Below are 12810 nucleotides of genomic sequence, written 5' to 3'. Positions count from 1 at the left end.
ACTTGAATTTTTTTTTTCAAAATTACCACTTATATGATTTGTTTTGGAGTGATTTACCAGTTTTGTGGTGGCATTTACATTAGCATTGTATCATTCAATATTACAGAATTACTATATTCTTTACCTGATTTCATTGTTTACTACAAAGTAACTTTCAATTTTTGATGAGCCCTTGGCCTGAAGACTTTGTTTAACTATCCTGCTGTATTGTATGGGTGTTGAGTATAACAAAGGATTATCCTATTGCATAGGCTGCTCTTTTACTACTGCTTGTATGAGTACTTCTAAAATGCTCCACTTAGTAGAGCATTCTTATTCTAGTGATGATTTTCATCTCTGCATCTCTGCTTTGATTTGTCCTAAGATGACTCAGATTTATGCTCTTTCATTGACTCACTTGTAGAGCCAATGAGACAGCAGGTCATCTAAGGCAAAGAACAGAGTCAAGGAACAAATGACCAATAGCAGACTGCAGATAGAAGTTCTTTTTTTAAAGCCAGTACCATGGCTAAACTGTTGTTGATCATAAAGGAAGCAAGACGTAACTGTGAGATGAATCAGGTGATGCCCTGATTGAGATTAATTGTGTTGAGTATGTTGTTGCTCAACATGGTGCAGATGTCTGTTACTAGATTGCTGGTATTTGTATGCAATTCTATTTCTGAGGGTGCTGCCTCCTGCAAGTGATGTGCCACCTGGTGCCTGTGCAAAAAAATTTAAAAGAGTGGGGTGATCTAAGTTTATTCTTAACATAGATCTGACTGAATTTGCTTGGACTGAGATATGCGACTGTGAGACGGTGTACAGGCTGCCTCCTGATAGTGCTGTGAGTGCTGTCCTGCTCAAAGTCTGAGCCTGAATCTATTGGTTGTTGCCATCAAACATTACTCAGCACTGCTGTATACCTACCTACCATCAGGAAAATTAAATGTCACTTTGCACTGCATGAAAATGCAGGCTATTTTAATCTCTCTTTCAGGATGAAACTTCCCACTTTGGCCTTTGTGATGGTTTCACCTTTCTCTGTCAGATACTGAATGACTGAAAATAACGGTGAAAATAGTGAAAGAAAACAGGAATGTACATGAAAAGAATCCATGTGTTTCTTGCACAACTGGAACTACGTTCATGCAATACTTTCTGCATACATTTGAAAAGAGATTTTAGCTCATCAATGTAGTAAGTTTGTGATGGACTGATCTTTTCATAGAGATGATCATGCAAATCTGACAACCTGTGAGATGCATATATATCTCCTCCTACAAATACCTCGATACAGCTTTAAGATATAGTGTTTACTAGTTACTCAAAGAGGTAATATTTTCAGTAATATTTTTTCCATATCAAAAGGTCAGACTTGGCAAAAAAAAAAAAAAAACTCTTTAACACTTAAAACGGAGTAGAAATATAACTTGCCAGGGGCCTTTTTATTTAACTTTTATTTATTTTAACTACAACATAAATGAATGTTTAGTGAAGCTCCAAGCTATGTGTCAAACAAATATAAATATACCAACTTTAAACTAACTTAACTATAGCTGTAACTGGCACATATAGCAAACCAATAAATCAAACTACTCTGGTTGACTTTTACCCACCCTTTTGAAAGGGGAATTTTCATTGGAGCCTCCAACTATTACAGCTGCTCCTGTCACTTCATTTTCCATTTTTCAGGCATACCACGCAGGAATGGTAATAAGTGACAGAGGCTGGTTGTTCAAGTAAACTGCCATCTAACCCAACCTCCTACTGTCCTTGATTTCACAGAACATACCTGACCTCATCTCATATTTCTCTCCCAGGATTTTCTAATAAATCATGCATGAGAATTACAGTAATTCATTAATGCCAGACATTAGAGTTTCATACTACCCCTGGTTCAGGAAATACATGCTAATGGAAAACCTGTTACCCTATTAACTTTTACAGTGTGAAAGTGATAGTAATCCAAAAAATAGTTGCCAAGGGAGACTGTGTGTGTGTGTGTGTGTGTGTGTGTGTGTATGCAGATGCACCAGTGGAAGTGGGTGTTTATGTGTACGTGTGTGTGTGTGTGTGTGTGTGTGTGTGTGTGCGCGCGCGCGCGTGTGTGTGTGTGTGTGTTTGTGTGTGCAGATGCACCGGTAGAAGTGGGTGTTTATGTGTATTTGTGTGTGTGTGTGTAAGCAGATGCATGTGTGTGTGTGTGTGTGTGTGTGTGTGTGTGTGTGTGTGTGTGTGTATGCAGATGCACCAGTGGAAGTGAGTGTTTATGTGTACTTGTGTGTGTGTGTGTGTGTGTGTGTGTGTGTGTGTGTGTGTGTGTGTGTGTGTGTGTGTGTGTGTGTGTGTGTAAGCAGATGCACGTGTGTGTGTGTATGAGTGTGTGTGTGTGTGTTTGTGAGGAGATGCACAAGTGTAAGTGTGTGAGCAGATGCACAGGTGTGAGTGTGCATGTGCAGTGATTACAACAGTGGTCAGTTGGCTGTTTGTATTACCTGGAAATAAGCGTGTACAACTTGCATGGAGTGAAAAGGATACCTTTCTGCTGTAGCTATGTAGTTGTGCGTCTGTTAGCAGTACTGTAAGGGTTCTAATGACACAGGTCATGTCCCCATAATTGCAGATTTTTATATTATGCCCCACCTCCGATATACAAATATATACATAAGCAAATTCTAAGTGCTATGATTTTGGACCCCCGGTAATGATTTTTGATGATCTCATGGTATGATTCTGAAAGTTGTGAGGGATACTTTCTTGGAAGATCTTTGTGACTGTATAACAACAGAAACATGGACTCTAAGACATTTTAATGTTTTAACTGTCTGCAAATATTTTGCCACATTCAATGAAATTTTTTGATTTTTAATACCGTAGTCTATAATAAAAATTAATGCTGTGGGGAGTGAGGCTTATGTTTCATAATGTCTGCCACCTGTCTACTATTGCCAATGTTTATGTTGTGCAAGCTATGAGTTATAACATTAGTACAATGCTTTAGCATCCAATTTGATGCTATAGCAATCTCTACAATGCATTTCCAGATCTTAACGTCTACTGGATTGTATGGACTTATTTTTGTGCTGTGTTTTAGTCATGTTCTAAAATAATTTGAGCCTCTTTCACTTGTTTGAGGATTTTTATTTCTTTGATAACAATTTGTTTTTTTAAAGGGCATCAAAATGGTTCATTTATTACAAGTACTTTTTAAGGTTTAATTTTTCTATGTACATCAATAATTACTTGTCAATTTGTCCACACAATTTTGTGGAATATTTGGAGTTTAAACAATTCAGCCCAACCAGGAAATGAACATAAAAACCAAGCAGTTAAGTGTTATTCTAATGTAGCACTGAGACAGGAAAATGGAATATCAAATGCAAGCTATTTTGATTACACTGGCAGGCTAGCATTGAAGAATACTGAAACAATAACAGATATAGTCACCTAAAGAAAATAGAGAGTGAAGGAGCTGTAAATGTCATCAACCTTTGCAAAAAATATGAAAGATGACACATGGCAAGCCAGAAAAAAATCTTATCTGATGGGAGTATATAAAGGAGCCACCAACCACTGTCATCATTGGAATCAGAAGTTTTGGTGAGTCGTCAGAGAACTACTTTGTTTAAATGCTGCATAAAGGACTACCCCTAAGGCAATTCTTAGTACAAACATGACACTGTACCTCTGCAATGAGATTTACACCAGGTCTTCATATTACTGATTTGTTAAATAGCAAACCCTCCTGTTACTCAATAAACAAACAAAAGAAGAAAAAGTACTTGTTTTTTATTTTCTTTAATCTCAATAGGTTTGTCTAAACAGTTTTTTCTCCAACAAAAAATGTTACATCACTGAAGTTTATGAAAAATAAAACCATGACTAGAGTTGGTTGGCAGGCATCTGGCAGAAAACACACTTCACTGCTGTCTTGTTTTGCTGCCATTTGCTCAAATAAACATAGAAGAAATAAAGTCTCAGAAGCATTATACAGTCATTACAAAAAAAGATAGGCACTATTAATAACTCCTCTTCTGAAAACAAACACAAAATTATGGAGTTCTATAGAAAGAGAAATCCTCAAACTTGGGTCAAGGATTTTCTGTCCTGTGAATTCTGAACAGGTTTATTTCTGTGGCACTGTTGGAGTCATCATTATTTGAGACCGTTTCTGTCAATTTATCCTTGTGTCTATGGCATCCATTTCTCTTCACTGAAGCCTTTTGTAGCTGTTTGTGTCAGAAAGGAGAGACACTCATAGTGACTTAGGAGAACCAGCCAGAGAGTAAGTTTTGGTTATACCCTGTTCCTCCCATCTTCATTTCTTTCTCAGTGTTACTGATCTCACTGCCATGTGAGGTAGGACTGTCTGTGGTTAACAGCAGTTCCATTGTACCTTCCTGAGCTATCTGCCTTTCTTCAATCTCTTCACCTTCCATCTGCTGCAGGACCATGCGCCAATGCTCTAATGGTGCTTGGATCTCTTGCTGCTGTTCTTCCTGTATCTGAATACTTTGATTTTCTTTTTCCAGTATTGTTATTTCTTGGCCGATTTCCATCAGTGCTGATAACTGGTATTCCCCACTATCCTTCAGAACACTCAGTTGTATCACTCCTGCCCTTGCTTGTTTCTGAAGTTCTAGCATAGTTTCTGTCAGTATCACCTCCACTGTCTCTGCTTTGTTTTGCTTTGCTTCAGATTTACATATTTTCTTCCTTAATAACATTTCAAGTGTTTGTTTTTCTCTTGCCTGCTTCTGAAGCTTTTGGATATGTTTTTGCAGAGCCCTTTTATCTGCCTGTTCTTTCAAACGCTCCTTAAGTTCTTGGATTTTCTCTAGCATCCTTTGAATTTCTTTATCTTTTTTCTTCAATAATGAAATCAAATGATTCTCATGCTGTCCCACTAAATTTTGTGGTGCTTGTGTTTCAGTGTCTGCCTTGACAGATGCCCAAAAGCTGTCCCTCATCTCTGCTTCTTTAGCATGTCTTTCTCTCACCTGCTGTAGAAGATATCTGGCTTTCTTTCTCAGCTCTGACATCTGAGTATTTTTCTCCATTTTCTGCTCCTGCATATCCTGGATTTTCTTTATGTTTTTCTTTCTCAGCACTGTCTCCTGAATTTTTCTTTCTTCTCGTTTCTCCTGAAAATTTTGGATTGTCTCTATGATTACTGCCTCATTAGCATATTTATTTCCTACTTCCTCGAGAAAATTTGCAGATTTCTCCACCATTTCTTCATTGCTGATCTTTTTCTGTGTTTGTTTTTCATTTTTTACCCTTATTTTCCCCATTTTTGCCTTTATTGATTGCTCTCCTGTTTTTGACTCTTTAAGCTCGTTGGCTTTCTGTGACATAATTTCAAACTCTAACTCCTCTTCCCTCAGTAGTAAATTTAAATTACTCACAATCTTCTTCATTACAGCATCTTTTGAGTACCTTTCATTTGCTTTCTCCCGCAACAGTCTAACCTCTTCCTTCAGTGTCAGTTTGCACGAGTGTTTCTCTCTGTCACTCTCTTCAAGTTTACAGATTTTTTCAAGAAGCATTTCAATCTCTCTGCCTTTGTCCTCTAGTGCTGAATTTAGATGATCACACTTTTCTCTCAGCACTGTCTCAAGTTTCTGTCTCTCTCTGTCTTGCTCTTGTAGTTTACTTATTTGCTCCTTAAGTACTGCCACTTTTTCTTGGTAGTTTGTTTCTTGCTCTTGCAGTTGTGCAATTTTCTTTCTCAGTTCTGTCTCAGTTATTTTCTGTTCTCTCACTTGTTCTTGCATTTCTAAAAAAATCTTTCTTAGTGCCTCTTCCTGTATTCTTGCTTCTTTTTCATTCTGATGGAGCTTTTTAATTGTCTCTTTTAGTGCCGCCTCCTCTTTTTGTCTTTCACTGTTCTGTTCCTGAAGCTTTTGAACATTTTCAGTCACTAGTTTTTCCTGTATATTTTGCTCACTTTCATAGACTTGAATAATTTCACTTAGTTTTGACTCATGCATCTGTTGATTTGCCAAACACTGCTGCAGTTCCTGAATTTTCCCATGCAGAGCTATTTTGTCTCTCTGGTTCTGCATCTCTTTTTCCTGAAGCTCATACACTTTCTTTTTTAGCATATTGTTTTCCCTAAAGCTACCTATGAGTGCTGAATTTAAATTATTCAGATTCTTTTTTAGTGCTGCTTCAAGCTTTTGGCTCTCTTTGTCTTTTTCAAGGAGTTGGTAGATTTTGTTTTGTTTTCTTTCTGCCTCATGCTGCTGTAATTTTTGTATTTTTTGTCTCACGTCTGCTTCTTGTGACAGTCTTTGAGTCTCCAACAGTTGAATACTAATTCTGTTTTCTTCCTGAAGTTTCAGTACTTTCATTTTAAGTATATGAATCTCTCTAACTCTGTCCTTCAGCTCTACATTTAAATTGTCTATTCTACATTTGAGGTCAGCTTCATCCTTTTGCCTTGCCATCTCTTGCTGCTGAAGCTGATGGAGTTCCTCTCTCAGAACTGCTTCTTGCATCAGTCTTTCTGCTTCTTGTTGTTTTAGATCTGAAATTGTCTCTTTCATCTCCGTTTGCAGTTTCTGTCCTTCTCTTTCCTGATAATGAAGGTGTTGGATTTTCTCCTTTAAAACTGCTTCTTTCATTAGTTCAGAAATGGTTTCCCTCATTATGACTTCCTCCATTTGTCTTTCTGCTTCTTCTTGGTGATACTGCTGGATTTCTTCTCTCAGAGCTGCTTCCTGCATTAAACTTTCTGATTCTTGTTTTTTTATTTTAGAAATGGTCTCCTTCATTGTGAGCTCCTGATTTTGTCTTTGTTTTTCCTGCACCTGAAGCTCTCTGATTTTGCTACTCAGTACTGCCTCCTGTTCCGATCTCAACAGTCTCATTTTTTGAGTTAGTTTATTAGTGTCTCTTTCCCATAGTTCTTTTATTCTCTCTCTTGGTGGTAGCTCTTGCTTTTGTCTTCCTAGATCATGCTGCTGAAACTCTTGGAGTATGTCTAGAAACTGGATCTCATGTGACTGCCTCTGAATTTCTTTATTTTCAAGTTCACCAATTTTCTCATTAAGATCTGCTTCCTCTTTTTGCCACTCCCTTTTCTGTTCAAGCAATTCATGTATTTTATCTTGCAGTGCAATAATCTCTTTTTCTTTGTCTTTAAGTTTTGAAATGTAATAATCTACTGTCTCTCTCAGTTTAGACTCTTGATTCTGAAGTTTTTGGATTTGATCCATTAGTACTGCCTCCTCTAACAGATTGTCTAGTTCTTTTTGTTCTTTTATCTCACAGATGGACTTGTTTTTTATGCCCTCCCACTTCTGCTTTATTTCTTCCTGTTCCACAAGTTCTTGTACTTTCTGCATCAGCATTGCATTCCCACTGTCTTGTTCTGTCTTACCTTTCTGAAGCTCTTGATTTTTTTCTACCAGCAGCTCATTTTCACCCTCCTTCTCTCTAACAGCAGAAGCCAGATGGTGTAGCTTTGATTTTAATATGGTTTCTTTCATTTTCCTTTCTGCTTCCTTCTCCTGATAGAGCCACACTTCATCCCATAATGCCTGTAGCTGCTCTTGTCTTTTTTTATCAAGGATTTGATATTCTTTAAGTTTTTTTTGCAGCAATGTATTCTCATTGTTTTTCTCTTCTAATGTTGCAGTAAGCTGATTCACTTTTGTTTTTAGGACTTCTTCTTGGTTAAATCTCATGTAGTGTTCATGCAGTTCTTGGACACTCTCTGTCAGTCCTGTATCCCAAGTCTGTATCTCTGACTCTTCTCTTTGTAATTCTACATTTTTCTCTTGCAGTTTAATCTTCTCTCTTTGTACTTTGGATTCTTGCTGTTGAATCTCATAGAGTCTATTTGTTACTTCTGCATCTTGATCTTGTCTGTTTGGGCCAGTCTTCTGAAGTTCAACAATTTTTTCCTTTAAAGAAGCACCTTCTTGATGGGGCTTTTCCTCCAGGTTTTGAAGCTCACATAATTTCATTTTTGGTGCTTTGAGCTCTTTGTTCTTATCCATCAGCATAACATTTGGATGATCAAGTTTCTCTATAAGAACTACTTCCCATGTTGATATCTCTTTTTCTTGCATATGCAACTCCTGGATTTTTTCTTTCAGTTTTATTTCTTCATTATGATGTTCCTGAATGGTCTCTCTTACAGTGACTTCCTCTTCTTCTCTCTCTCTTCCCTGTTCCAGAAGCGTCTGAATTTCCTCTCTCAGAAGGTCCTCTTGTGTCAGTTTCTGAGTCGCTCTCTCTTGAAACTCTTGGATTCTTTCAAGCATTTCTTCCTTCTCCCTCTGTCTCTCATTGTTTGTTTCCTGCCATTCAAGAGCTGACTCTTTCAGAACACCCTCCCAAAGGTACCTCTCCATTTCTTGGTTGTGAAGTTCATGAAACTTCTTCTTCAGTACAGTCTCTTGAACCTGCCTCTCTTTCTCTAGCTCCTGAAGTTCTCGGATTTTCTCCCTCAGAACTTTCTTTTGCTGTTGCTGCTCATTGCATACTTCCTGCAGTAACTGAAGTTCCTGCATTTTTGCAGTCTGCTGTATCTGTATCATGTTCTCTCTGTGTTGAAGTTGCTGGATTTCCTTTCTCAGATTTGTTTCCCATCTCTGCCTCACTGTGTCCTGATCCTGAAATACACAAATATCTAATTTCAATACTGCCTTCTTCCACAGGCTCTCCCTCAGCTGTTCCTGAAGTTCTGAAATTTTATCGTGCAGAATTCCTATCTCTTGATCCTTTTCTTCCAATAGTAATCTTAAATTATTTTTGCTCTCTTTCAGCATCCTTAACTGAGTTTGACTCATCAGCTGTTCTTCTAGAAGTTCTTGAATTCTGGTCCTTAATATAGATTCTTGAGACTCCATTTCTGTAACATGTTGCTGAAGATCCTTAATTTGCACTTGCTGGATTTTAATCATATTTACATATTGCTCTTGCAGCACAGCATTTAGATGAGCCTCATTTTCTCTTACTGTAAGCTCCTCTGCTTGACTTGCCTGTTCTTTTTCAAGAAGCTCTTCAACTTGTTTTCCTAATGCTTCCTCCTGCAGTAGTTGTTGTTGTCTGTCTTGTACTTGAAACTCCTTAATATTTTCTTTTGGCGATCTCTCCATTATCTGCCTCATTACCTCTTTTGCCTGAAGCTGTAGAATTTCATATTTAAAAGCTAATACTTCTACCTGCCAATCCATCTCCTTTTCCTGTGCCACTTGAGATTTTTGTTGTAGAACTGCCTCTTGGATGTTCTTCTCATATTCTCTTGTCTGGAGTTGTTGGATTTGTCCTTGAAATGTAGATTCTAAGCTTTGTCTCTCTTCATCTAGTGCCTGAAACCCCTGCCTCTGAATCTCTCGTTGTACTTGAAATTCCTGGACTCTTCTTTTTAGTTCTGCCTCCTGCTTTAGGCTTTCCTGTTCCATGAAGTCACTCATATCTCCACTGAAATATTCAATATCTTGCACTCCATTACTTAACTTGGGGTCCAGCAAATCAGGTTTCTCATTTAAGAATGCTTCCTGTGTTTTATTTATCTGTTCCTGCTCCAAAAGCATTGCCATTCTTTTAGTAATTACCTCTTCACATTTCTGGTTGTCTTGTATTCTCTCTTGAAGTTCACATACCCCCTGTGTGTGGACAATGACCTCACCATCCTGTAAAGTCTGGAGTAAGTCGTCATAATGAATTTCTCCTTCTGTCATGGGCTCCCTTTGTCTCATGCTCTTTTCTTGAATTTTTGCACTAACAACTGTCTGATAGAGTTTTTCCGTGCCATTTTGAAGATCTTTCTTGGTCAAATGCAGTGCTTTCATTTTTTCTATAGCCAGAAAAATGAAAACATACTTGTTAAAATCAGAAAATATACATAAATCATCAACATTCTCTAAAGTGAAACATGAATATGATTTCTGGGCTGGTTTGGAAATAAATGAGAGGAGCAGAAGTTGATATGATTACTGTAAACAAGTCTGGTTTCCACACTGGGACACGTAAGCAAATTTCCCTAAGAAAATCTTAAAAAAAAAAAAAGGAAAGACAATGGTGAAGTAGGGAGCATGCTTTCTACAACCCACATGCAGGGAACCATTTACTAAATATAATCACCTCCAAAGGTCACACACCACTTATATAGAAAGGCACAAATTTGATTAAGCATCCAACTGACAAAACATAGATAAATCATATAGGCAGTTATAGACAGAAATAGGTATTGGCAATAGCAGCTAGATAATCTGTTTAACTCTGCATTTATTTACATCATATGAGTGTATAGATGTTGAACATATTCATAGATACATTTAGATACCTAACTACATCTCCATAGTGCGCAGATACATACATGTTAATAATTATGTGTGTATCGAGGTACACAGACACACACACACGTGCACACACACAAGCACACAAGCATGCATATACACACACATACATCCATTATTCAATTTCACCCGCCATATCCGACAAAATATTTCACTTTAGTATTTCCTTATTTTTATTATTCCAGTTATATAGATCAGATGCAGGGCAGAGTGACAAGATGAATTACAATGTTTTGTGGCATAAGGAGCCCGCTCTGGTTGAGAGTGGGCATGAACCATGGTGAAGGTGTATTCTGTAAGTATGAGACAGGAAACTCAACTGTGTCTTCTTCTTCCTAGTAACATAGAATTTATACTCTTCCTAATAATATAAAGTTATTCTTCATGGTCTCTGTTATGCACATTACTTCACCTCCTTTCCCAGAATGGACGTTACTGCTGCAAAATATTCCTGCTGCTATCCTTATCCTTGCATCCTCATTAACAAACTGCTCTGTCCTAACTACTGTCTTTCACTTGCACATTCCTTCAGCTCTGTTTCCTCTACCCATACATTACATTTGCCTGTCTCTTTTTGTTATAATTCCCCTTTACTACTTGGCACTATGTGTGAAGGAGCACTTTTACCTTTATCTTTGATTCCATAAACTGCTTCATTTCTGCTGTTATGTAACTCCTAAATAAAAATTTCAAAATGGGCTCATGTTGAGGTTCTTACATAGTGCCTTAAACAAAACCCTGAAAATGGGTTTATATCCAGATGTCAAGTCAATAAATCTGACGCCTCTGAAACATAAATAATCAAAATAGTTATCTTGAAAAAAATCTATATATATTATTTTAAAGTAATGGAACACCAAACAGAACATATTAAAATCAACTTAAAATGCTGTGTGGCATAGAGGGTTAAAGCCCTACATAAAGTGCAGGTAACCCAAGGAGCTGGTGGGGGAGGATGGGAATACTTAGGCATGGCTGACTCACACATCATAGGGGAATGGAGGTGGCTCTGGTTCACCACATTGGTGACACTAAGCAGAAACACTACGTGTTCACTTAGTACAGTTTGACCTTGCCATGTTCATGTTGTCAGTAGTGCAAGCACACTGTGTATAACCAAGGGGAGTTCAGTATGAGGAGGCAAGCTATCACTATCCATCAGGAGACAGAGACTGAGGATCTGTGGGAAGCTGTGAGTGAAGAAAAGTGTGTTCTCAGAGGTAGAGAGTAGGCTGTACCCCCAGGGCTAGGAAGCTGGACTGCTTCTTACTACATAACTCTCACTTGGAAATGTAAAGTTGCTTGGGACTTCCAGGTAGGAACAGTTGAGCTGCAGGGCTCTTACATAGGCCAGGAATTCCTGGTTCCGTCCCAGAACAAATGGACTAATTGAATGAAGGTAGAGGAGTCATTGGGCAGGAATATGGATGCAGAGCAAAATAATGAAAAAAAAAAGGTAAGTTAAAAATTACTAAAGCCACTAAGATACAACTAAAACAAAAGTAACATAAGATTTTTTTTTTGGTGGGGGCAGGCTCCAATGCACCACCATAAAGGGAGTTCTGTCACTCATACCCAACTACTTTACTATTATTACTCATCAGAAATTGGACAATATCAAGAGTCCCCTTTCCTAACATGCAGTTACCTTGGAGTTGATATAGTAAAACGCAGTGGGAGCATTGGGGAGCCAGGGGACTAAATTATATATAATGTGATATGGTGGTTTAAATGTGCTGACCCATTCCTCAAGTTGGCAAAGTCTGTTATAATTTTCCTGGAGGACTGTCAAGCATAAGCATAGTTAAAACATATTTATTAAAGATGAAACACAAAAAGCTGCACTGATATATGTTAAACCTTGTTCAAAGCTTTTAGAATTCCATATGAAAATAAGTAAAAATAACTCATAAATGTTAGGAATGGTATGCATACTGAAAAACGGGACATTTTGCCACTGTGTTTATCACATATACTGAGATATGCCCATCAGATACTTCATCCTATACTCCTGTCCAGCCAAACAGCTTAATGAAATTCCAGTTTTGCCACCACCCTAAGCATGAATAAGGGCTTAGGTTAAAGGATTTTCCACCTCTTAAGAAACAATGTATAGCTCTTTGCACATAAGAGATTGCATATCAGATATCCTTCTAGCAGATGTTTTGGCTGACAACAAAAAGTTTCCCACGATAAGACCTTAAGGGCTACTGAGGTGATAGGTTTATAAAGAGCTAGAGTTACTGTTTATTACAACACTAAGGTGCCATAAAGGAGGCATAGGCATCTGAAGGTTTGAAGTGCAGGACCCCTTTCAAGAACTGCATGACTGTAATACAAGCAACCGAGTGCTCCATAGGGAAGTGCTATGCAATAGCAGAAGGATATACCTTCATAGCTGTATAGGATAACCCACTGTTTAATGATCCTGCTAAAGATTGTGAGAGTATCAGTTCTGTAACTACTGTGACTGGAATATTTATTTATTTATTTTATTTAACATTTGTTGACC

At 37.8% G+C, this 12810-nt stretch overlaps 1 protein-coding gene across 1 annotated transcript; it reads right to left on the bottom strand.

Moving 5' to 3' along the window:
• Positions 1-4247: 4247 nt before the first annotated feature.
• On the bottom strand, positions 4248-9791 carry LOC122808200 (trichohyalin-like). The gene has a single exon (XM_044079169.1). The coding sequence runs from the start codon at positions 9789-9791 to the stop codon at positions 4248-4250; it is 5544 nt and encodes a 1847-aa protein (XP_043935104.1).
• Between the last annotated feature and the right edge of the window lie 3019 nt (positions 9792-12810).

This window comes from Protopterus annectens, chromosome 8.part0, assembly GCF_019279795.1.
Source record: "Protopterus annectens isolate FY-2018-M chromosome 8.part0, PAN1.0, whole genome shotgun sequence".
In the NCBI taxonomy this organism is placed as follows: domain Eukaryota; kingdom Metazoa; phylum Chordata; order Ceratodontiformes; family Protopteridae; genus Protopterus; species Protopterus annectens.
The sequence above is the reverse complement of the archived record's forward strand: the minus strand, read 5'-3'. Positions and strand labels throughout refer to the sequence as shown.

Excerpts from the sequence above, each read along its gene's own strand:
- LOC122808200 (XM_044079169.1), bottom strand. The coding sequence starts at position 9,791 with ATGAAAGCACTGCATTTGACCAAGAAAGATCTTCAAAATGGCACGGAA.